The 27163-nt window shown below is 39.8% G+C and overlaps 2 protein-coding genes across 2 annotated transcripts in view; one reads left to right on the forward strand and one right to left on the reverse strand.

Annotated features, from left to right (window-relative positions):
* LOC128659731 (oocyte zinc finger protein XlCOF6-like) overlaps window positions 1-27163 on the reverse strand; it is a 665326-nt gene that overhangs the window by 475981 nt on the left and 162182 nt on the right. The window lies entirely within an intron of this gene.
* Window positions 5687-26110, forward strand: LOC128659729 (oocyte zinc finger protein XlCOF6-like). The gene is made up of 2 exons (XM_053713308.1): window positions 5687-5788; window positions 23783-26110. Exons 1-2 carry the CDS (start codon window positions 5770-5772, stop codon window positions 25903-25905), a joined length of 2142 nt encoding a protein of 713 aa, XP_053569283.1. The 5' UTR covers window positions 5687-5769; the 3' UTR covers window positions 25906-26110.

The following is a 27163-nucleotide window of genomic DNA, read 5'->3' on the forward strand; positions in this document are numbered from 1 at the left end:
CAATTTTAAGCAACTTTCTAATTTACTCCTACTATCAATTTTTATTTGTTCTCTTGCTATCTTTATTTAAAAAGTAGGAATATAAAGCTTAGGAGCCAGCCCATTTTAGGTTCAGCACCATGGATAGTGCTTGCTTATTGGTGGATACAGTTAGCAAACCAATAAGCAAGCATAACCCAGGTTCTCAAAAATGCTCTTAAGTTTTACATTCATGCTTTTTAAATAAAAATAGCAAGAGAACAAAGAAAAATTGGTAATAGGAGTTGCTTAAAATTGCGTGCTCTATCTGTATCATTAAAGAAACAGTTTGGGTTTAGTGTCCCCTTAAAGGAACAAGAAACCCAAAATGTTTTTTCCAATTTACTTCTATTTTGAAATTTGCTTAATTATTTTAGTATCCTTTGTTGAAGCAGCAGCAATGCACTACTGGGAGCTAGCTGAACATATCAGGTGAGCCAATGACAAGAGGTTTGTATGTGCAGCCACTAATCAGCAGCGAGCGCACTATAGTGCATTGTATGCTTTGTCACAGAGGTCTCCAATAGAACAAATCAGATTCAATAATAGAAGCAAACAGAAAGTTGATTAAATTTAAATCATGAAAGTTCAATTGTGACTTTGCTGTTCCTTGTAATGTGTTTCTAATGACTTTTTATAACAGTGTATAAAAGAGTATAAAATATATGGGAGATTTCACCTTTAGGTTTATTTTTATATAAAATAGCTGTTTCAATTCATTCCCATTATTGAATTGTACACAATGTTTATAAAACACACGTTATGTGACACCAGCTTCTACTTAGCATGTGCAAGAGTTTATATTATATACAGATATGAGTCTGTTATTGGCTGATCACTGTCACATGATACAGGTTATGTGACACCAGCTGCTACTTAGCATGTGCAAGAGTTTATATTATATACAGATATGAGTCTGTTATTGGCTGATCACTGTCACATGACACAGGTGCAGAACAAATTGTACACAATGTTTATAAAACACACGTTATGTGACACCAGCTGCTACTTAGCATGTGCAAGAGTTTATATTATATACAGACATGAGTCTGTTATTGGCTGATCACTGTCACATGACACAGGTGCAGAACAAATTGTACACAATGTTTATAAAACACACGTTATGTGACACCAGCTGCTACTTAGCATGTGCAAGAGTTTATATTATATACAGATATGAGTCTGTTATTGGCTGATCACTGTCACATGATACAGGTAATGTGACACCAGCTGCTACTTAGCATGTGCAAGAGTTTATATTATATACAGATATGAGTCTGTTATTGGCTGATCACTGTCACATGATACAGGTTATGTGATACTAGCTGCTACTTAGCATGTGCAAGAGTTTATATTATATACAGATATGAGTCTGTTATTGGCTGATCACTGTCACATGATACAGGTTATGTGACACCAGCTGCTACTTAGCATGTGCAAGAGTTTATATTATATACAGATATGAGTCTGTTATTGGCTGATCACTGTCACATGACACAGGTGCAGAACAAAATGTCAGAAATAAATCTTCTGCTCTTTAGAAATTCATAGTAAGTTTTATTACGTTGTATTGTTAGTATGCATCTGTTTATTTTGATATTATTTACTTTATGAACATTTTAAATGGGCTGAGCTTGCTGAGAGATCATATCTCATTATGTTATCAATCTATTTAAACACAAAGGCTTCCTTTTCTTATCTCTGTTCAAAATAACAATTAAAAATTAACATTTTACCGCCTGTCTCTCCCCCCTTGCAGTGTGATTTAAGACAACTCACTACTGACCAAGAGAAGTTAAAGGACTGGGTGTAGAGCGCATGACAAATACAAAATGTGGAGTCTTTTAAGCATTGTACAAATTGGTCACAAGGAGGGGTACCTATCCGGTACAGAAAGACTACAGATACAGTGTGTAGCTTCATGCGGTCTGTAACAACGGACTATCACACACATAGTATCTGTGTATGTTTGTACCGGTTACCCTTAGTGATCTACAAGAGGTTTCATGCGGTCTGTAACAACGGACTATCACACACATAGTATCTGTGTATGTTTGTACCTGTTACCCTTAGTGATCTACAAGAGGTTTCATACGGTCTGTAACAACGGACTATCACACACACAGTATCTGTGTATGTTTGTACCTGTTACCCTTAGTGATCTACAAGAGGTTTCATGCGGTCTGTAACAACGGACTATCACACACATAGTATCTGTGTATGTTTGTACCTGTTACCCTTAGTGATCTACAAGAGCTTTCATGCGGTCTGTAACAACGGACTATCACATAGTATCTGTGTATGTTTGTACCTGTTACCCTTAGTGATCTACAAGAGGTTTCATGCGGTCTGTAACAACTGACTATCACACACATAGTATCTGTGTATGTTTGTACCGGTTACCCTTAGTGATCTACAAGAGGTTTCATGCAGTCTGTAACAACGGACTATCACACACATAGTATCTGTATATGTTTGTACCTGTTACCCTTAGTGATCTACAAGAGGTTTCATGCAGTCTGTAACAACGGACTATCACACGCATAGTATCTGTGTATGTTTGTACCGGTTACCCTTAGTGATCTACAAGAGGTTTCATGCGGTCTGTAACAACGGACTATCACACACATAGTATCTGTGTATGTTTGTACCGGTTACCCTTAGTGATCTACAAGAGGTTTCATGCAGTCTGTAATAACGGACTATCACACACATAGTATCTGTATATGTTTGTACCTGTTACCCTTAGTGATCTACAAGAGGTTTCATGCAGTCTGTAACAACGGACTATCACACGCATAGTATCTGTGTATGTTTGTACCGGTTACCCTTAGTGATCTACAAGAGGTTTCATGCGGTCTGTAACAACGGACTATCACACACATAGTATCTGTGTATGTTTGTACCTGTTACCCTTAGTGATCTACAAGAGGTTTCATGCGGTCTATAACAACGGACTATCACACACATAGTATCTGTGTATGTTTGTACCTGTTACCCTTAGTGATCTACAAGAGGTTTCATGCGGTCTGTAACAACGGACTATCACACACATAGTATCTGTGTATGTCTGTACCTATTACCCTTAGTGATCTACAAGAGGTTTCATGCGGTCTGTAACAACGGACTATCACACACATAGTATCTGTGTATGTTTGTACCTATTACCCTTAGTGATCTACAAGAGGTTTCATGCGGTCTGTAACAACGGACTATCACACACATAGTATCTGTGTATGTTTGTACCGGTTACCCTTAGTGATGTACAAGAGGTTTCATGCGGTCTGTAACAACGGACTATCACACACATATTATCTGTGTATTTTTGTACCTGTTACCCTTAGTGATCTACAAGAGGTTTCATGCGGTCTGTAACAACGGACTATCACACACATAGTATCTGTGTATGTTTGTACCTTTTACCCTTAGTGATCTACAAGAGGTTTCATGCGGTCTGTAACAACGGACTATCACACACATAGTATCTGTGTATGTTTGTACCGGTTACCCTTAGTGATCTACAAGAGGTTTCATGCGATCTGTAACAACGGACTATCACACACATAGTATCTGTGTATGTTTGTACCGGTTACCCTTAGTGATCTACAAGAGGTTTGTCTTTTGTTTTTAATAAATTGTACATTTGCTTTAAGCATTTGTCTGTATCCAGTCTGCCTGGGGTCTGCACAATAGAGCTGATTACCTTGTGCTGTTGAAGCTCTAACTAATGTGAGTATTCTGGGTCTGCCTTCCATCTGGGGAGTGAAGATTACACAGTATTATGCTATGTGTTTATTTCTCTTCCTATTGAGGAACATTGTATGGGCTATTTGTATTTGTGGTTCTGTCTCCATTAAAGACTCTTGTCACTTTGGATATATTCCTGCATATTGGTCTGTATTATTATCACTATTTGTGTGTGGTTTTTGTTACACATTTTATTTTTAGTAAAAACAAAATGTCTGACAGTGAGGATCTGTAGAAAGTAGGGTTGCACCGATACCGATACTAGTATCGGTATCGGTGCCGATACCAAGTATTTGCATGAGTACTTGTACTCGTGAAAATGCACGATACTTAAACCGATACCTCCAATTCCTACCCATACCCCATCTTGTGGCGTTTTTCAAACTGCATGTTCCCATTTAATTTTAAGCTGGAGTGGAGACGTAACTAAATATTGTTCACTTCTGTTCTGCCAATACAAATTGCTGTTATTTGTATTATTGTACGTCAGAGCAGTGCTCCAACAGCTGCTACTTTACAGCTGGAAGCCTACCTGGGAGAGATCACTGTACCTCATTCAGACAAACCCTTGAAGTACTGGGCAGTTAACAAACTGAGATTTAATGGCCCGAAAATATCTTTCTGACCCATGCAGTAGTGTGAAAAGTGAAAGACTGTTCCGCTTAGCGTCAAACATCCTTACTGATAGCAGAAAAAGACTTATAGCTGAACATACAGAGATGCTTCTGTTCCTTAATAAGAACTTGCCACTAACTTTTGAAAAAATATTCTAATTGCTAGATTGCCTGTTATACGGCTAGTTCTCATCTTGCACAATTATGCTCACACATACTGTTCTCTGAGGAACATCCTTAGTCAGGGCTGGACTGGGAATAAAAAGCAGCCCTGGAAAAATATGAAGACCAGCCCTATTTTCTGTTAAGTCAGTAGAATGCAAATGCCCCCTTTTTCTCAAAGAGGATTACTGGGATACTCCTTCCCCAATATTTTCAGAATCAATTATATTACTTTGTAATAAGTACAAATGTCAGATTGAGTTATATAGGCACCCTACAACCCAATTGCATCCAGTAATCAACCCTTTAAATTGTAGCTTTCCAGCCCCAGCTGCTGCAGCTGTTATTTATTGTCGTTATTGCAATATTTGTATTTATAAACATGTTCTGTAAACTTTGTGACAAGCAGCACATAAAACTGTTTTATTATTTCAAAATGTCTTTTGAGATACAGTTCATAATTATAAAAAAGCAATCTTAAATCATTAGTCTGTATTGTGCTTGTTAAACTGTCATGACATAAAAAAAAAGTATCGGTACTTGGTATCGGTGAGTATTTGAAAAAAAGTATCGGTACTTGGTATCGGTGAGTATTTGAAAAAAAGTATCGGTACTTGGTATCGGTGAGTATTTGAAAAAAAGTATCGGTACTTGGTGTCGGTGAGTATTTGAAAAAAAGTATCGGTACTTGTACTCAGTCTTAAAAAAATGGTATCGGTGCAACCCTAGTAGAAAGTACAATATCAATACTGTAGTATTAGATTTAAATTACATATAAACAACTCGTATTTAACATTTGTGTAAGTGCTGCTCTTTGATATAAATAATGGGGGGAAATGATTATAATATATTTGTAAGGTTGTGCTTTGTCCCACTCATAAATAGATTGTCTACTCCTGAGCTTATAAAGTAACGTTCTGGAAAGATTAATATTTAAGGTGTAACTGTAACACCCTCAGGGCTAACTGTACTAAATGCTTGTGCTGAATCAATAGCACATATGTAATAACCTAAACTGCTGATCTGTATCACATGAATTGTTATGTGTGCCTTTAATTATACCATACGTACAGTTAATCAGAACCATTATTTATTATTATCTCTCTAAACCATTTAATATACTTTTTACAGACACGGCCAGAGCACTGAGAGATATCAGGTATTGATGTAACTGGAGTGAATAAGGGAACCTTCTTCCTGAGCACAGCCATTGGAGCCTGTTATCAGCATGAACTCATATGTGTTAGGTGAGTAAAATAGATATTATGCTGACTTTAATTACTGGGAAATAGAATAGATCACTCATTAAACAAACATAAAATATTATATTTATATCTGCATCTTTTAAGTACATTTGTGTCAACACCGGCTCTCAGATCACCTGCAACTCTACCTTCCCCTGCCCTGACCCAGCAAGTGGAACACCCATAACTACACTTACGCCTACCTTGTTCCCATGTGTGTTACACCCACAACTCCCCCAGTGAGTGTTCCCCACCCCAGAACCGCCAATGATTTGTGTGCTTAATTTAACACTGAGTATTATTAAACTAATTAAGTTTTTTGGCTGATTATTTAAATCACACAACCACAGCCGAAAGCTAAAAAGTATCATAAGATCACTGCTCCTTAGCCTTTCAGAACATCTCACACTGATTATTAGTCTGTGATGAATAAGACGTCATATTCTCACCCCACTGGTTGAGCATGAGCTGGGCAGAGCTGTATGTGTAGTTGCTTGTGCAATGTTAAATGAGGATGGTGGATGCCACCTCTCTTGACCAGAATATTTATGTACTTGTTCCCTGGCTGAGAACATTATCCACCTTGTTGATACTATTATATCTGTTAGAATATCACTGTAATTATTATCTCAGCAGTGTATTCAAGCGTGTTGTATAACTCGTGTTACAATATTAATTATACTCTACTTCACTGGTAAGCTCTAACATATTATATATTTACTTAAAAATATTTCCAAAGTTCTGATCATTTCCCTTTATATACACAATGATTATGCTTATGTAGTAAATAGCGTATTAATTATGGACAAATATATATGTTTAGTTGTTACAATATTCTATACTAAGCAGACCATAAAATATATCTCTAAAAATTTACGTTAATTCCAAATGAATCGCCTATTAAAATATCACACATAAATTATACCAGAGCAATTTGTTTTTAACTGGCAACACTTAGTCCTATGCCAAAATATGGATCACTAACTTACAATGTTTAACAACGACCAGAGAAATTTGTATATTATCAACACAATAGCCAATGTATGTGCAATTTCTAAGAAATCACTGTTTCACCATATATAAGACTGATTATCAATATAGTATATAAAGTCTTTTCCAGCAATAAAATTATTTAGCTCCAATATAATTATTTCTAAGCTACACAGGACTATAGAACTCCTACCTGTACTTTATATTTTACACTTACAAATTACAGTTACAATTTAGTTATAGAATACCTTTGTTAAAATCTATTCAAATATAAAAATCGCCATACATTACCAAATAACCAAATTTGAGAGTTTGAGCTTTTCCAATATTCTATTGGTCATATGTGAAGGTATATTCCATTATTTGCAAGGGTACAGATCACAAAATTATTTTTCTCATCCAAAAGAAAGGGTCCCAACAAAATGTCAGAGAAAATACTAGCCCAAAGTCTGTGTATTTCTCTGTTAGTCAAGTGATTCTCTCTTCTTGTCATGTGTGTAAGCCTATATCAATGATAAGCCACTCCTTCATTCTCTGAACCACTCAAATAGAATTTGTTTACGCCCTGTCGGAGCTTGTCCCTCATTGGCCCTTGGAAATGTATATCTCTTAACAGCCAACCCTTCTGGCTGTAATACTCATTTTAGCCCATCGGGGGCAGCAGACACAGAAATGCAGTTTCATTATCAAATACTGCTACAGAAAATACATATTTTTAAAGTGTTCAGTTAATACACTATATTTTCTAGTATTGAAAAACTTATCTGGTCAATATGAATATGGTATTATCCAATTTGACCGAGCCTGAGTATTTCAAAATCACCCTCAGATCACTACCCCAAATGACACCTCATACACCTTGCAAATGTAACCCTCTAAACCTCATTAACTGCACCTCTATTAGTATACCCCAATTCTTGTGTGCCCTTTGGAATGCACGCTCGGTATGCAATAAGCATACATCTATTCACGACCTATTTATTTCACGTTCACTTAACCTGTTAGCCCTCACTGAAACTTGGCTTTCCTCCTCTAACACAACTGCTGTAGCCTCTCTGTCCTATGGCGGCCTGCACTTCAGTCACACTCCCAGGCCTGGAGACAAACAAGGAGGAGGAGTAGGAATTCTCATGTCTCCACACAGTACCTTTCACTGCATTCCTTCACCCCCCTCGCTTTCCTTCTTATCTTTTGAAGTTCACGCTATCCGCCTCTTCTCCCCTATAGCTCTTCGTGTTGCAGTTATCTATCGGCCCCCTGGCCCAGCATCACAATTTCTGGACCACTTTGAAGCCTGGCTTCCACATTTTCTCTCTTCTAATGTCCCTTCTCTCATCTTAGGGGACTTCAACATACCCCTTGATAAGCCTAACACGCCTGCTGCCTCTAAACTTCTATCCCTTACCACCTCTTTAGGCCTGTCCCAGAGGACAACACACTGTGAAGGCAACTCCATAGACCTGGTCTTCACAAATCTCTGCGCTGTTTCCAACTCCCTTAACTTCCCCTTTCCTCTCTCTGACCACCATCTATTAACTTTCTTTCTGCTACCTCACAGGAATTTAAATGACTTGGATCTCACAGACTTTTCCACTCAACTGAGTCCTCTGCTATCTGACATTTCATCCCTCTCTTGTCCAAATCTCGTGACTCTACAGTATAATTCGGCACTAAAATCAACACTTGACAAAACTGCACCCTCCACTCTTCGACGTACATCAATCACTCGACGGCAACCGTGGCACACTAAACAGACCAGATATCTTCAGCGATGCTCACGGGCCTCTGAACGGCAGTGGAGGAAATCACGCACCTTTGCTGATTTCCAACATTATAAATTCACCCTTAAGTCCTACAACTCTGCGCTCAGCCTGGCAAAACAAGTCTATTTCTCCTCCCGTGTGTCATCTCACGCATCCAACCCCAGAAAACTGTTCTCAACCTTTAACTCCCTTCTACGTCCGCCTGCCCCCTCGCCCACTACCAACCTCACTGCACAAATTATTGCTGATCACTTCAAAAATAAAATTGACAACATTAGAAAAGAGATCTGCACCTCGCACCCCGCAAACCCAGCGATCCTACCCACCCCTTCTATTAACAAAAATCTATACTAGTTCACTCCTGTAACAGAGGAAGAAGTCTCTGCACTCCTATCCTCGGCTCATCTCACAACCTGCCCACTTGACCCTATTCCTTCACGACTTATTCCCTCTCTCTCTGCTTCACTAACTCCTACCCTAACTCATCTCTTTAACCAATCTCTCAATGCTGGCACATTTCCTGACACTTTCAAGCATGCGTCAATCATACCAATCCTAAAAAAGCCCTCGCTTGACCCCTCCACGCCTTCTAACTATCAACCGGTCTCCTTACTTCCCTTTGCTTCAAAATTATTGGAACGACTAGTCTATAATCGGCTAACTCAATTTCTCACAACTAACTCCTTACTTGATCCACTACAATCTGGTTTCCGCCCTAAACACTCAACAGAAACCGCTCTTGCTAAAGTAACAAATGACCTGTTATCAGCTAAAGCAAAAGGCCATTACTCCTTACTAATTCTTCTTGACCTGTCTGCAGCTTTTGATACAGTTGACCATCCTCTCCTCCTAAAAATACTACATTCATTTGGCATCCGAGACACAGCCCTCTCCTGGTTTGCATCATATCTTTCAAACCGCTCGTTTTCAGTTTCCTTTAACAACATATCTTGTGATCCTATGCCTCTCTCAGTTGGAGTACCGCAAAGCTCTGTCTTGGGTCCTTTGCTTTTCTCTCTTTATACATCCTGCCTTGGAAAACTGATAGCCTCCTTTGGATTCCAGTACCACCTATATGCTGATGATACCCAAATCTATCTTTCCTCTCCTGATATCTCTCCCTCTTTACTCAACCAGATTTCTGACTGCCTCTCTGCAATTTTCTCTTGGATGTCTTCACACTACCTCCAACTCAATCTGTCCAAAACTGAGCTGCTTCTTATCCCCCCCTCTTCGACACATCCGACACCTGACATTTCTCTGATGGTTGGAGACTATTCTCAACACCTCACCCCAGGTCCGTTGCCTTGGGGTCACACTAGACTCAGAACTCACATTCAACCCACATATACAAATGCTTACCAAATCCTGCCGTTCACACCTACGCAACATTTCCAGAATTCGTCCCTTCCTTACTCAAAAAACTACAAAAATACTTATTCATTCCCTCATCCTGTCACGCATTGATTATTGCAATCTACTCTTAATTGGCCTTCCAAAACACCGCCTCTCCTCCCTCCAATCCATTATGAATGCTTCTGCTAGACTCATCCACCTAAGTCGACGATCTACATCAGCTGCTCCGCTCTGCCAGTCTCTACACTGGCTCCTCATACACTCCAGAATACAATTTAAAGTATTAGCCCTAACCTACAAAGCACTCAACAGTCTAACTCCAACCTTGTATAGCTTCAGATGATCCTTGAAAACCCACCTATTCAGAGAGGCTTACCATCTCTCCTCCATCCGAACCAAGCTAATACATGTACATGAACTAGAATCAAACACAAGGAAAGAGGCGCCGTATGTGTGAATCTGAAACAGCCAACAACAGGTATCATACATGTGCAGGGTACTCACAATGTGAAAAGGCACTCCAGTGTGCCTATAGGGGCAGGCTGGTATTCACAGCAAACCAGCTGGCTGAACCGGCAAACCAGGACACCCGGGTAGAGGGCTCTATCTCTCAACGGACTGTGTACACTGGATCCAGCAATATGGGAACAGGAGCTAAGTGCAAACAAAAGCACACCACTGTGTGAATCTGTAGGGGTACACAGATAAATATGCAGTCCGTGCAGGGTACTCACATTCTGTGGCGGCACTCAGTTGTGCCAATAGAGGCAGGCTGGCTTTCTCAGCAACCCAGATGACTACTTCGGGTCATCTTGGACTTTGTGTATATGCCTTTTATCCTGATCTAGGACTGGGGTATATAACACTGTGCATACATACACCTTATTGCATTTATGATATGTTATGTTTTGTTAGCACTTCTATGATTTTTGCTCTGTAACATCTACATAGGGTTACGTGGGCCCATATACTGATTATATATCATTCTTAGTAGCGCCCCTGTTAGGAATTATTATCCCGGGACAATATTGGAAGATGAGTCTTGGATGAAAACAGTGACCTTCTCAGACGTCTGGGAAACAATTACCAAAATAACACACACAGGCAGGTTATCATTAGCAAAGGTTTCGTTTATTGTGAACCCAAAAGCACAATATATAGACGTGGATACATTTGGGCACACGTGGGCATTTCTGGTGCGTAGCATCATCTTATTGGCCAAGCCGTAGCATAATCATATATGAAAAAAAAGACAGACATGAAGGAGGAGAAAAAAATGTATTTTGTAGCAGAGAAAAAAATGTATTTTGCAGCTTACAGGATATCATATAGACAGTGTATGTGGGTCATGGAACTTAGCTCTGAGCGTTGTGGTTAGGCTACAGGAAGCAGGTGTGGAACACAGGCAGAACAGACAGAAACTTATGTTAGCAAAAATAATGTTAGCAAAATTACAAGTGGTGTGAAATAAGTACATAGGTAAAGTGTGCAACACAAATGAGTGATGTTCCCTGACAATTCCCCTCTTTAGTCATAACAATGACTACTACTGGACTAACGTCTGGAGTGGAATGGGACATTTTTGTATGTGGTATTAGTAGGATGGTATCGACGATGTTGTGGAGTTCGAGTAGGTTGGTGTGGTAGAACCTGTAGGTATTGTGAGATAGGGGTTTGGGGTGGCAGGCGTGTATGTTTAGCAATGCAGAAAACAACTATCTTAAAACAACAATAACAGAATAGTATAAACAAAGCAAGGAAAACAATAAAGGTACCAATATTTTTTAGCCAGTCTAGGAAGCCTAAGCCAGTGAAGAATTTATCCCAGGGGTTATCAATACCTGAGTTTTTCTTTAATTCAATGGATAATTCTTCCAATTTCTTAATAGCAAGCGTTACTTTTCCAGTGGGACCTGTATTATCTGGTATGAATGTACAGCATGACCCACCAGTTTGATCATCAAGAACTTTACACACCCCTCCTTTCTCTGCTAAAAGCATGTCTAAGGCCATACGGTTTTGGAATGTCATGTAAGAGGTTGGGCCGAGTTGCTCAGCAATGCCTTTAAGGGCATCTCTGGTATAATTAACAAAACGTTGTTGATTATAAAATATATAGTTTATCCAGTCTACATTTTTATTGGCAGTTATGATGGGGAAGATGGATTCAAATCCAGCTTTAACCTGGTCACGGGCCTTAAATTCATTTGGGACCCCCCTTGGGACCCCTATAGCATCTATGTATACATGGGGGTCAAAACTACCTGGGATAGCCTTAGTCTGTCTCCGTGTACGATGAGAGGAGGTGTGGTGAGTGTGTATGTGTATGTCATCTACACCTAAAATGTGGAGAGGCATGATTACTTTTGCTAGAGCACATTCCCCAGACCATTGTCCCTCTAGCCTAATGCGGATTTTCATATCCCCGCAAATCCAATATATGTCACCTAACGACTGAATGTGGTTATAGGTGTTGAGGTTACTATACTTATAACAGTACCCAGATGTAAAGTTACCTAAAAATCTACCTTTTCCTGTGCCCCTATAACAAGTGTAGTTACCAGGATATATAGAAATTCCCTCACTGAGGTGTGGGGTTTTAGTAATAATGGGGTATTTTTCCTTCCAGGCAATACAGGTTGACTGATTAACAATGGTATTAGTATACAGGCTGAGAAAGCAGGACTCAGCGTTACTAGGGATGCTAAGGGGGACAGTACCTAAATGGGGCCGGGCATTACCACAAACATAACAATTTGATCTATTATTTTGTTTGGCCGAAAAGGCCATCCATTCTAACCAAAGGTTTTTATCTGAATAACCTGTTTCTAAGGCCATAGTATCTCTTGGTGAGGGATCAGCTATAGCAATCATGCCCTGAGATGGGGACTGGGTATTAATTTTGTTCCATTCAGAGGAATTAACCATATCTTGAAGCTGGAAACCACCCTTATCTCGGGATAAGGCCCCTCTTTCCCAAAAAGAGAGCATATAAGGGCCACTATCAATTGGACTGGGGTTTTCAATAGTCAAAGTAAGTTTCATACTCTGTCCTGGTTTACCTGCCGAAAGGCAAAGTCCGGACTTAGAAAGGGTCATTCTTTCCATTAAGGATCTCCTAATTCTATCTTTCTCGGTGAATATAACACTTCCCCATCTAAGGCCTCCATCTGCATCCCACCCATCAGCATTCGAGTATTTACAATCATCATTACTAGTATCATCCCTCCCTAGACACATATAGAATGACCTGGAAGGGATATCGTGGTAAATATTACACTGTGTTACTACATCCCTGGGGCATAGAATAATGTCACAATAGTCAAAGGCATAAGTGGCAACGTGGAGATTTGAAGAATTGTACCAAAAGGTTGTAGAGCGTGGTGATGTGGTTTGTGTAATGGCCATTTTTGAGGGTATGTGCTCGATCACCCTGAAAGGGGTCCGGTCTGCTGACCTTTGGGCTCTACAGAGGGCTGGAACATGTGGTGTTGGCAGGGTTGTTGAGTTCTTGGTTGTGTTTTGTTTCTGGGGTGAGTCAGGGGGAGTGATGAAGTAATTGCAAACAGGGGCAATACCATATTGTTCGTCCGGTGTCTCATAATAGCAGGAGGCTATTATCCATCCGGGTATTGCAACCAAGAGCAAGGAGGAAAGGAGGTACAGGTATACCAAACAGGGGGACCCCTGAATGGCGATCATGTTGTTGCAGAAACGTGCTGTGGATATAGATGTTACAGAAGGGACTTTGTGAACACTTCACCCCTCTTTAGGCACAACTGTTGTCTGAGATGTCCTGGACTGGTGGTACAGATGTTTCAGAAGGGACTAGACAGCCAGCTTCACCCCTCTTTGGACAGAGCTTTACCCTAGATGCGTGGATCCAGATGGGCTCCTGGGCTGTGAGGATGGCAGTACGAGTGATGGCCACAACTTCGGTAGGTGGACCGTATGGGAAGCCTCCCTTCTTTGCTTTATTCAGCTGTCTGATGCACACTGTGTCTCCGACCTTGAAGCTGTGGGTTGGTTCCTGTGAGGGAAGAGGAAAACGAGAAGCCACATCACCATAGTTGCCATTCAAAACAGAGATTAATTCATGTACATATCGTTCCCTGATTAAATCTAAATCACCAGTGACTATGTATGGGTTCCTGACCCAGGGAGTGGGGAACGGTCTACCCATTAAAATCTCAAAAGGAGACAGCTGAGTGGATTTACTTGGGGACATCCGTACCTCAGCTAAGACTGCAGGTAAATGATCCTGCCATTTGACCCAATTCCCTCCCGTGGCCTTAAGGAGTTTTTCCTTAATGGTCCGGTTCATCCTTTCTACCACCCCTGAGCTCTGGGGGTGATATGGTATGTGAAACTTCCATTTTATCTGTAAGTGAGTTACCAATTCCTGCAATACCTTACTAACAAAAGCTGGGCCATTGTCTGAGTTAATCTGCAGGGGGCAACCAAATCTGGGAATGACATCAGTGCAAAGGTGTTTCACTACTGTTTTTGCGTCTTCCCTAGTGGTAGGAAAGGCCTCAGGCCAGCGAGAAAATTGGTCAACTATGACCAGCAGGTAAAACTGTTTAGAGAGGGCTTTTACTCTTTTTGCACTGAGTTCTCGTTTGCCTTTGGACAGGACAAAGCCTAAGTACTCAACTTGTGGCTGACAGATTTGCAGTTTCTGTTTAGACACCTTGAGCCCTTCATGGGCGAGGAACAACAAAAGGTCCACTAGGTCCTTTTCCCCTGCCTCGCATGAAGTACTACACAATAACAGGTCATCAACATATTGCAAAAGGACGGAACCACAGGGGCTGGTCCAGCTTTTGAGCATGGTATTGAGGACTAGGCCGAATGCGGCCGGACTATCGGTAAATCCTTGGGGCATTTTTTTCCAGGTCATCTGAAGCCCCCTGTACGTGAAACTGAACAACTGTTGAGTGTCCACATCAACGGGTACAGAGAAGAAAGCATTAGCCAAATCAATGGTAGAAAAAATTTCTGCATTGTGTGGAATGGCCGTAAGTAGTGCGGTCACATCCGGGACTAAGGGAGGGAGAGGTATAATTAATTTATTCACGGCCCTTAGGTCTTGAATAAAACGATAACCGCCCGCCGGCTTAGGCAAGGGGTTAATGGGTGTGTTATATGGGGAGATGGTATGTTTCAGAATACCTTTCTCCAGAAATACCTTTATCATGGGGCCTATGCCCTCCAGCTTGTCGTCACTAATAGGGTATTGTTTAATGAAAACTGGGGAGCAGTCTTCACGCAACGTTGCCCTATATGGGGTGCAGTCTATGGTCCCCGTATCATATGGTCCTGTTGACCATAAGGTAGGGGGAATGCTGTCAAAGAGAGTGTCAAAATCTGTGGCTGAAGGCAGATTACGGACATGGTCAGTAACCTGATGTATCTGATTGCTTAACATGGCCGTCTCCGACGACAGTGATTCCTCGGGCGATTCGCCTGATTCACTGAGGTCAAAGTCGACCGTCATGCCACCGTTCCGTGATATTGTCATCATTATTCCCAGTTTACCCATCAAGTCTCGACCAAGGAGACTAAAGGGGCAACCCCGGATAATGTGGAACGAGTGGGACAAAGTTTTGGGAGAGTCGGGTATTTGAACTGTGAGGAGTGGAGTGCGGAAGGTAGGAATTGGCACACCTGTGATTCCCACAGAGGGATTAGACTCTCGCAAGGGTCCATCGTATAATTCGCCCGAGATAGTGGAGCAAGTAGCTCCCGTATCTACGAGGAATTGTAATTCGGAGCCCTCTATGTTAAGAGTAACGAAGGGCTCACGATTATAATACGATGTAACCTTGGGTAAGAGTAGGGTGCCTCCCTCCGGGCAGCCCTATGGCCATTGTATTCTGTGTTGTGGTGGTCGGTTGTCACGTCTAGGTGGTGAGTGTGAGTGTGATCGGTGGTTGTCCCTGGGATAAAAGTTATCCCTGCCCTTACGGGGCGGATGGGGACATTCATTTTTCCAGTGTCCTGTTTCCCCACAATTAAAACACATGTTGCGTCTGTGGTCCTGATTAACTCTACCCCCCCTTTGCCTATGGCGTGGAAGTGTGTTATCATTAACCTGAACATATGCACCCTTAACATTTTTATCAAAACATCCTGCAGCATGACGGGACTCAATAGCTGATAATAATTCCTTTGAGGTCATTTTGGGCCAATCAGGTATGAGTTGTTTTAACAAAAGACTGTCTGTTGGTGTCATACACCCTAACATAGTCTGATTCTTTAATACAGCCATTCCATCCCCGGAGGATAAGCCTCCTTCCTCTGCCCAACATTTAAAAAATCTTTTAGCAAAGTCTAAAATTGCCTCGTCAGGTTTCTGTTTACATGCTAAAACTGCACTCATAGGCCTAGATTTGGAGTTCGGCGGTAAAAGGGCTGTTAACGCTCCGCGGGTTTTTTTCTGGCCGCACCATAAAATTAACTCTGGTATCGAGAGTCCAAAAAAATGCTGCGTTAGGCTCCAAAAAAGGAGCGTAGAGCATTTTTACCGCAAATGCAACTCTCGATACCAGAGTTGCTTACGGACGCGGCCAGCCTCAAAAACGTGCTCGTGCACGATTCTCCCATAGGAAACAATGGGGCTGTTTGAGCTGAAAAAAAACCTAACACCTGCAAAAAAGCCGCGTTCAGCTCCTAACGCAGCCCCATTGTTTCCTATGGGGAAACACTTCCTACGTCTGCACCTAACACCCTAACATGTACCCCGAGTCTAAACACCCCTAACCTTACACTTATTAACCCCTATTCTGCCGCCCCCGCTATCGCTGACCCCTGCATTACACTTTTAACCCCTAATCTGCCGCTCCGTAAACCGCCGCCACCTACGTTATCCCTATGTACCCCTAATCTGCTGCCCTAACATCGCCGACCCCTATGTTATATTTATTAACCCCTAATCTGCCCCCCACAACGTCGCCGACACCTACCTACACTTATTAACCCCTAATCTGCCGAGCGGACCTGAGCGCTACTATAATAAATGTATTAACCCCTAATCCGCCTCACTAACCCTATCATAAATAGTATTAACCCCTAATCTGCCCTCCCTAACATCGCCGACACCTACCTTCAATTATTAACCCCTAATCTGCCGACCGGAGCTCACCGCTATTCTAATAAATGGATTAACCCCTAAAGCTAAGTCTAACCCTAACACTAACACCCCCCTAACTTAAATATAATTTACATCTAACGAAATAAATTAACTCTTATTAAATAACTTATTCCTATTTAAAGCTAAATACTTACCTGTAAAATAAATCATAATATAGCTACAATATAAATTACATTTATATTATAGCTATTTTAGGATTAATATTTATTTTACAGGCAACTTTGTAATTATTTTAACCAGGTACAATAGCTATTAAATAGTTAAGAACTATTTAATAGTTACCTAGTTAAAATAATTACAAATTTACCTGTAAAATAAATCCTAACCTAAGTTATAATTAAACCTAACACTACCCTATCAATAAAATAATTAAATAAACTACCTACAATTACCTACAATTAACCTAACACTACACTATCAATAAATTAAATAAACACAATTGCTACAAATAAATTCAATTAAATAAACTATCTAAAGTACAAAAAATAAAAAAGAACTAAGTTACAGAAAATAAAAAAATATTTACAAACATAAGAAAAATATTACAACAATTTTAAACTAATTACACCTACTCTAAGCCCCCTAATAAAATAACAAAGCCCCCCAAAATAAAAAATTCCCTACCCTATTCTAAAATACAAAAATTACAAGCTCTTTTACCTTACCAGCCCTGAACAGGGCCCTTTGCGGGGCATGCCCCAAGAAGTTCAGCTCTTTTGCCTGTAAAAAAAAACATACAATACCCCCCCCCCCAACATTACAACCCACCACCCACATACCCCTAATCTAACCCAAACCCCCCTTAAATAAACCTAACACTAAGCCCCTGAAGATCTTCCTACCTTGTCTTCACCTCACCAGGTATCACCGATCCGTCCTGGCTCCAAGATCTTCATCCAACCCAAGCGGGGGTTGGCGATCCATAATCCGGTGCTCCAAAGTCTTCCTCCTATCCGGCAAGAAGAGGACATCCGGACCGGCAAACATCTTCTCCAAGCGGCATCTTCTATGTTCTTCCATCCGATGACGACCGGCTCCATCTTGAAGACCTCCAGCGCGGATCCATCCTCTTCTTCCGACGACTAGACGACGAATGACGGTTCCTTTAAGGGACGTCATCCAAGATGGCGTCCCTCGAATTCCGATTGGCTGATAGGATTCTATCAGCCAATCGGAATTAAGGTAGGAATTTTCTGATTGGCTGATGGAATCAGCCAATCAGAATCAAGTTCAATCCGATTGGCTGATCCAATCAGCCAATCAGATTGAGCTCGCATTCTATTGGCTGATCGGAACAGCCAATAGAATGCGAGCTCAATCTGATTGGCTGATTGGATCAGCCAATCGGATTGAACTTGATTCTGATTGGCTGATTCCATCAGCCAATCAGAAAATTCCTACCTTAATTCCGATTCGCTGATAGAATCCTATCAGCCAATCGGAATTCGAGGGACGCCATCTTGGATGACGTCCCTTAAAGGAACCGTCATTCGTCGTCTAGTCGTCGGAAGAAGAGGATGGATCCGCGCTGGAGGTCTTCAAGATGGAGCCGGTCGTCATCGGATGGAAGAACATAGAAGATGCCGCTTGGAGAAGATGTTTGCCGGTCCGGATGTCCTCTTCTTGCCGGATAGGAGGAAGACTTTGGAGCACCGGATTATGGATCGCCAACCCCCGCTTGGGTTGGATGAAGATCTTGGAGCCAGGACGGATCGGTGATACCTGGTGAGGTGAAGACAAGGTAGGAAGATCTTCAGGGGCTTAGTGTTAGGTTTATTTAAGGGGGGTTTGGGTTAGATTAGGGGTATGTGGGTGGTGGGTTGTAATGTTGGGGGGGGGGGTATTGTATGTTTTTTTTTACAGGCAAAAGAGCTGAACTTCTTGGGGCATGCCCCGCAAAGGGCCCTGTTCAGGGCTGGTAAGGTAAAAGAGCTTGTAATTTTTGTATTTTAGAATAGGGTAGGGAATTTTTTATTTTGGGGGGCTTTGTTATTTTATTAGGGGGCTTAGAGTAGGTGTAATTAGTTTAAAATTGTTGTAATATTTTTCTTATGTTTGTAAATATTTTTTTATTTTCTGTAACTTAGTTCTTTTTTATTTTTTGTACTTTAGATAGTTTATTTAATTGAATTTATTTGTAGCAATTGTGTTTATTTAATTTATTGATAGTGTAGTGTTAGGTTAATTGTAGGTAATTGTAGGTAGTTTATTTAATTATTTTATTGATAGGGTAGTGTTAGGTTTAATTATAACTTAGGTTAGGATTTATTTTACAGGTAAATTTGTAATTATTTTAACTAGGTAACTATTAAATAGTTCTTAACTATTTAATAGCTATTGTACCTGGTTAAAATAATTACAAAGTTGCCTGTAAAATAAATATTAATCCTAAAATAGCTATAATATAAATGTAATTTATATTGTAGCTATATTATGATTTATTTTACAGGTAAGTATTTAGCTTTAAATAGGAATAAGTTATTTAATAAGAGTTAATTTATTTCGTTAGATGTAAATTATATTTAAGTTAGGGGGGTGTTAGTGTTAGGGTTAGACTTAGCTTTAGGGGTTAATCCATTTATTAGAATAGCGGTGAGCTCCGGTCGGCAGATTAGGGGTTAATAATTGAAGGTAGGTGTCGGCGATGTTAGGGAGGGCAGATTAGGGGTTAATACTATTTATGATAGGGTTAGTGAGGCGGATTAGGGGTTAATACATTTATTATAGTAGCGCTCAGGTCCGCTCGGCAGATTAGGGGTTAATAAGTGTAGGTAGGTGTCGGCGACGTTGTGGGGGGCAGATTAGGGGTTAATAAATATAACATAGGGGTCGGCGATGTTAGGGGCAGCAGATTAGGGGTACATAGGGATAACGTAGGTGGCGGCGATTTGCGGTCGGAAGATTAGGGGTTAATTATTTTAAGTAGCTTGCGGCGACGTTGTGGGGGGCAAGTTAGGGGTTAATAAATATAATATAGGGGTCGGCGGTGTTAGGGGCAGCAGATTAGGGGTACATAAGTATAACGTAGGTGGCGGTCGGCAGATTAGGGGTTAAAAATTTTAATCGAGTGGCGGCGATGTGGGGGGACCTCGGTTTAGGGGTACATAGGTAGTTTATGGGTGTTAGTGTACTTTAGGGTACAGTAGTTAAGAGCTTTATAAACCGGCGTTAGCCAGAAAGCTCTTAACTCCTGCTTTTTTTCTGCGGCTGGAGTTTTGTCGTTAGAGCTCTAACGCTCACTGCAGAAACGACTCTAAATACCGGAGTTAGGAAGATCCCATTGAAAAGATAGGATACGCAAATGGCGTAGGGGGATCTGCGGTATGGAAAAGTCGCGGCTGAAAAGTGAGCGTTAGACCCTTACCTACATGACTCTAAATACCGGCGGTAGCCTAAAACCAGCGTTAGGAGCCTCTAACGCTGGTTTTCACGGCTACCGCCGAACTCCAAATCTAGGTCATAGATTGCTGTGTCTTACTACAGCGTTTTATTTCAGTTTCTAATTCTGTCCACATGGTTGCCCTAGTTACTGGGTTTGCTAAACCATATGAAGTGACTGAGGTGCTTGTGTCATTTGTGTGTATTGTAGGAACTTTAGTCCAATCCCATTCATCATTTTCGTTATAATTATACAATTTATCAATTATCATTTTAATGTCAGTTTGTGTATACATGGCTCCCTGTAAATATCGCTTAAGGTGAAGGATACAGGCAGCAGGTTGTCTTAAAGGGTCGGGGCAGTCCCTGGTAATATCACTTAATTCACCTGCCGTGAGGGGTTTGATAATCATTTGGTCCCCAGCAATTAAATATGGCATAGTACTTATGGCACTGGTGCCAGAGATGCAACGGGGGTCTGCCCAATTTGCATCTTCATGTTTTTGAATAGGTTGTGGTACCCAAGGCATTAATTGTTGTTTGGTCTCATTGCAGACAGAGACGTCTGGAGACTCGGGAGTGTGAATTCCATGGACTGGCAAAGTTACATTCGGACGTGGGCGGTAGTCGGAGTCACTATATCTCCTTGGGCGAGTGCTAACACGGCCACCAGATGTAACTACAACATTTTGTGCTTCTCTTGCAGGCTCAATTCTATGAGGCTCCTGGACACTTACATCATCAGGTGCCTCAGCCCCCTGTACATCTCCATGAAGTGGAGGGGGTGGACGTGTTCTGGTTGTATTGTAAGCCACAATTAAATCTTCGTCATTATATTTAGTAACACTTGGATATATTCCCGCATATGGCGGTGGCGCAGCCATAGGGGCAGTGGCTATTGTATCTGGGACATTTTTCGCATAGACTATTGGAGGAGGACGTAAAATAATTCTAGAAAGTTTAGATTTATCTATTTTACTGTGTCTATTATTACCACTGAATTTATATCTGTCACAATATTTTAACCAATACTCAGCAGCTTGTCTCATGTATTGCATGTCCCAATCGGGATCTCCTGTATACAAATCAAATGCTTTTTCATTTCCCAAACACAAACCTCTTAACATGTCTTTATGAAATTTACAATTACAACCATTCCTAGGAAATGCATTTCTTGGATCTATATACTCTGTATAGCCACTGACGTCATCTAAAAATGGGATGACCATTGCCCACCCAATATCCTCCTGTCTGGCCACATATTGTTTACATGTTTCTCCCTCAGTTTGGCTTTGTTTACTTTGACCGGTCCCCATGACCCCTGACCAGTAATAGCCTTACACACACACACAATCAAAGGGATTTAGCGTCTAATGGAGCCAAGTTCTGACTAATCCGTCACTAACAACAGCTGTTTCATACACTGTTACATGTAGTCTTCAAAACTGCTAGCCAGGACGGAGTATCTCAGTACTTAAAGTCAGTTGTTGTCTCCACTAACTCATGCAATAGTAGACACAAGATGAACCTTATGTCCTTATAATAAAATAGCAGCAATGAAATATACAATGAAAATACAATAAGAAATGGTGAGCGATAGTGAACACAGGACACGAGTTGTGTCTATGTCCTCATAATAGAATCGCAATATTAAAATACAAACAGTATACAATATGAGTAATACAGAACATATAAAACAAATAATTTCATGATACATATGACTCAAATAACAGAACAATTACAATATGAAGCAAAAGTGCACATTCTATACAGGTGTCACCGTGCTATTGTTTATCCGTGCATCATTAGGCAGTGACTTTCGACACGGTAAACGGTGCGTCTTACACCTGCGTATATGTACTTATAATAGAGTTGCAATAACAAGACAAAACATAAATAGCAGCAATAAGGTACTGGTCTCAACCAAGACTTCAGAGGGCCAAATTAAACCTTAAACTTAAGCTCCATGGAGGTCTCCCTAGACACTTTTTTTTACCCACCCGGGTTCTACCAAAGACAAAAAAAAAATTCCCCAAATAACTGTATTGACCTTAACGGGCCCCCCCCAACAGGGTACAGAAATCAAGTCACAAAATTTTAGACAAAATTACTCACCCCGTCGAGGGTCCCTTTTTAGTGGTCAATCCCAGCTTCTGACACCAGATTGTTAGGAATTATTATCCCGGGACAATATTGGAAGATGAGTCTTGGATGAAAACAGTGACCTTCTCAGACGTCTGGGAAACAATTACCAAAATAACACACACAGGCAGGTTATCATTAGCAAAGGTTTCGTTTATTGTGAACCCAAAAGCACAATATATAGACGTGGATACATTTGGGCACACGTGGGCATTTCTGGTGCGTAGCATCATCTTATTGGCCAAGCCATAGCATAATCATATATGAAAAAAAAGACATGAAGGAGGAGAAAAAAATGTATTTTGTAGCAGAGAAAAAAATGTATTTTGCAGCTTACAGGATATCATATAGACAGTGTATGTGGGTCATGGAACTTAGCTCTGAGCGTTGTGGTTAGGCTACAGGAAGCAGGTGTGGAACACAGGCAGAACAGACAGAAACTTATGTTAGCAAAAATAATGTTAGCAAAATTACAAGTGGTGTGAAATAAGTACATAGGTAAAGTGTGCAACACAAATGAGTGATGTTCCCTGACAGCCCCCTATTGGGTTATTCCCTTGGTTTCCATGTACATGAACTGCCTGACTCACTGCTGCAAATACAACCGATGTAACAAGCTACCCCAACCTTATGTCTCTGCACCCTAAACCTATAGACTGTGAGCTCTCCGGAGTAGGGCCCTCTTCCTCCTGTGCTAGATTTGTTTAGTCTTGTTATGTTTTGTATTGAATCACAAATCTTTGTCATTGTATACCCCTATCATTGTACCCAGCGCTACGGAATTTGGCGGCACTATACAAATAAATGATAATAATAATAAATAATAATAATTATGGCATTCCACTTATGCTATTTTAAAAGATGCATTTAAAAGTCACATTTTTCTGAGAGGACTTAAAAGGATTTTAATACTTTCAGCATGAATTTAATTAATATTTTAGTTCATATCCTGATATAATATTGCCACCTTTTTCAGTTATCATCTTAATATCACATACCTTGTGAATAGCAGTCTGATGGAATAATAATCAAATGTAAATGTAGCTATATGATTAATTACATTTTAATATAAATACAGTATAGCCCATATTTAGTATATTATCTGCATTTAATTATAATTATGTAGTAATTAATTATACAGATATATTTATTAGATTCTCATTCCATTTTAATATGAAATTTATTTTCTTTATTAATTTTCCTTTTATGTAGACAATCACTTGAATAGTTCATATCCATCCATCACTACAGGAAGCATCAGAATGATACCGCAAACTCCAAAAGTCTTAGACACTAATGACTCTTCACAAACATTGGAGATATCACAGCAGATATTTGAAGGAGATGGTGAATTGGCTGGAACTGGGCAGCAATCAATATGTACAGAGAGTAATTTAGTCATCAAACAAGAGGACAACATGTATGCCTTATCTAGTGAAATGATTATCCCAGAGGATAAACCACACACATTTACTGAGTACTCAAAACATATGAAAGAAGGGAAAAGTCTTAAGTCTAGCCAAATTATTCATACAAATAAGAAACCATTCAAATGTACAGAATGTGAGAAAAGCTTCACATCTAAAGGGAGCCTTAAGTATCATAAAAAGACCCACACAGGGGAGAAACCTTTCACATGTAATGAGTGTGGAAAAAGTTTTACACAGAAGAGTGATCTGAAAACTCATGAAATGAGTCACACAGGAGAAAAGCCTTTCACATGTACAGAGTGTGGAAAATGTTTTGGACGAATAAGTCATCTGAAAACTCATGAAAGGATTCACATAGGGAAAAAGCCTTTCACGTGTACAGATTGTGGAAAATGTTTTACAGATAGGAGTAATCTGAGAAGACATGAAAGGATGCACACAGGGGAAAAGCCTTTCACATGTACAGAGTGTGGAAAATGTTTTACACAAATAAATAGTCTGAAAACTCATGAAATGATTCACACAGGCGAAAAGCCTTTCACATGTACAGAGTGTGGAAAAAGTTTTACACAAATAAGGAATCTAAAAAGTCATGAAAGGATTCACACAGGAGAAAAACCTTTCACATGTGCAGAGTGTGGAAAAGGATTTACACTAAAGAATGATCTAAAAACTCATGAAATGAGTCACACAGGAGAAAACCCTTTCCCATGTACAGAGTGTGGAAAATGTTTTACACTAAAGAGTAGTCTGAAAGCTCATGAAAGGATTCACACAGGAGAAAAACCTTTCACATGTACAGAGTGTGGGAAATCTTTTACAGTAAAGAGTGATTTGAAAAAGCATGAAAGGAGTCACACAGGAGAAAAACCTTTCACATGCACAGAGTGTGGGAAATGTTTTACACAAAAAAGTAGTCTGAAAACTCATGAAAGGATTCACACAGGAGAAAAACCTTTTACATGCACAGAGTGTGGGATATGTTTTACACTAAAGAGTCAACTGAAAACTCATGAAAGGATTCACACAGGAGAAAAACCTTTCACATGTACAGAGTGTGGAAAAGGATTTACACTAAAGAGTGATCTAAAAACTCATGAAAGGATTCACACAGGAGAAAAACTTTTCACATGTACAGAGTGTGGAAAAGGATTTACACTAAAGAGTGATCTAAAAACTCATGAAAGGATTCACACAGGAGAAAAACCTTTCATATGTACAGAGTGTGGGAAATCTTTTACAGTAAAGAGTGATCTGAAAAGGCATGAAATGAGTCACACAGGAGAAAAACCTTTCACATGCACAAAGTGTGGGAAATGTTTTACACTAAAGAGTAGTCTGAAAACTCATGAAAGGATTCACACAGGAGAAAAACCTTTCACATGCACAGAGTGTGGGAAATGTTTTACACTAAAGAGTCAACTGAAAACTCATGAAAGGATTCACACAGGAGAAAAACCTTTCACATGTACAATGTGTGGAAAAGGATTTACACTAAAGAGTGATCTAAAAACTCATAAAAGGATTCACACAGGGAAAAAGCCTTTCACGTGTACAGATTGTGGAAAATGTTTTACAGATAAGAGTAATCTGAGAAAACATGAAAGGATGCACACAGGGGAAAAACCTTTCACATGTACAAAGTGTGGAAAATGTTTTACACAAATAAATAGTCTGAAAACTCATGAAAGGATTCACACAGGAGAAAAGCCTTTCACGTGTACAGAGTGTGGGAAAAGTTTTACACAAATAAGGAATCTAAAAAGTCATGAAAGGATTCACACAGGAGAAAAACCTTTCACATGTACAGAGTGTGGAAAAGGATTTACACTAAAGAGTGATCTAAAAACTCATGAAAGGATTCACATGCACAGAGTGTGGGAAATGTTTTACACTAAAGAGTAGTCTGAAAGCTCATGAAAGGATTCACACAGGAGAAAAGCCATTCACATGTTTAGAAGGTTAAAAAAAGGTATCCCATGTCAGTCAGGTATCACAAAAACACCAAATATTTACACATAAAATAAACTTTATATGCACTGTGTTGAAACATTTTAAAAAAAATCTCCTAAAGAGGACAAACTCCCTAAATAGAAGAGTCAAAAAAGGATCCTGTTGTAAATAATACTTTCTAATTCCCAGTTACAAAATCTCCATATTAGAAGTGCTCTCCTGCTGTCCTTTGTTCCTCTATATATGTGCACCTCAGTTTTTCTCATATCAATGGGATAGAATCCAAACACCACAGAGGAATATACAGATCTGTCCTCATACTGACCAGGTTACACAACCATTTACCACCAAAGCTCCCCCAGTGTAGTTTATTAATACGCCAGTGTTAGGAGTTGTCTATATGATTTAGATAGGGGAGAAAATAATTAATTTACAGAATAAAGATTCTATATATAAATAAAGTGTTAGAGATTTATATAAACAAGAATATCAGTCTCAAATGATTGACATCTGGGAGATATATTTAATGTGCACATCATTGGGATAAACCTTTTCTTATAGCAATAGATGCTTAGCATTGTACATGTTATATACCAGAGGAATTACTGAGGGGAAACTGATTTTATTTAATGAGACACAATGGGCTATATTACAAGTGGAGCGCTAATTTATTACGCACCCAAAATGGAAAAAATTATAAGTGACTGATTTTTTTTCTACCATGAGCTCATGGCAATTAGCGCTTATAAAATTAATTAATTAATATGGTTAATTTTCTAAATGTCCACAAAATGCCCCTAATTGTAAGTGTTACTTTTCTTTATTAAAAAAAATAGCATTTTTTTAAAAAACAAAACCAAAATAACTGCAGATTTTGGGGCTAAATTAGCTGGCTCTGCGCTGTTAAAGACAGCACTGAAAAGTGCCTTTACATTGCAGTCTATGCCAACTGTGTGATCCCTGTAAATATACATGTATATGCATATATATATATATATATATATATATATATATACTGTATGTATATATATATATATATATATATATATATATAAGCAAGAAATAAGCACTCTCTGGTTTTGTAAAACAAATAGTATATTTAACTAGCGTGACGTTTCGAGGTATTCACCCCTTCGTCTGAGGAAGGGGTTAATACCTCGAAACATGACGCTAGCTAAATATACTATTTGTTTTACAAAACCAGAGTGTG

Source organism: Bombina bombina, chromosome 5 (genome assembly GCF_027579735.1).
Source record: "Bombina bombina isolate aBomBom1 chromosome 5, aBomBom1.pri, whole genome shotgun sequence".
In the NCBI taxonomy this organism is placed as follows: domain Eukaryota; kingdom Metazoa; phylum Chordata; class Amphibia; order Anura; family Bombinatoridae; genus Bombina; species Bombina bombina.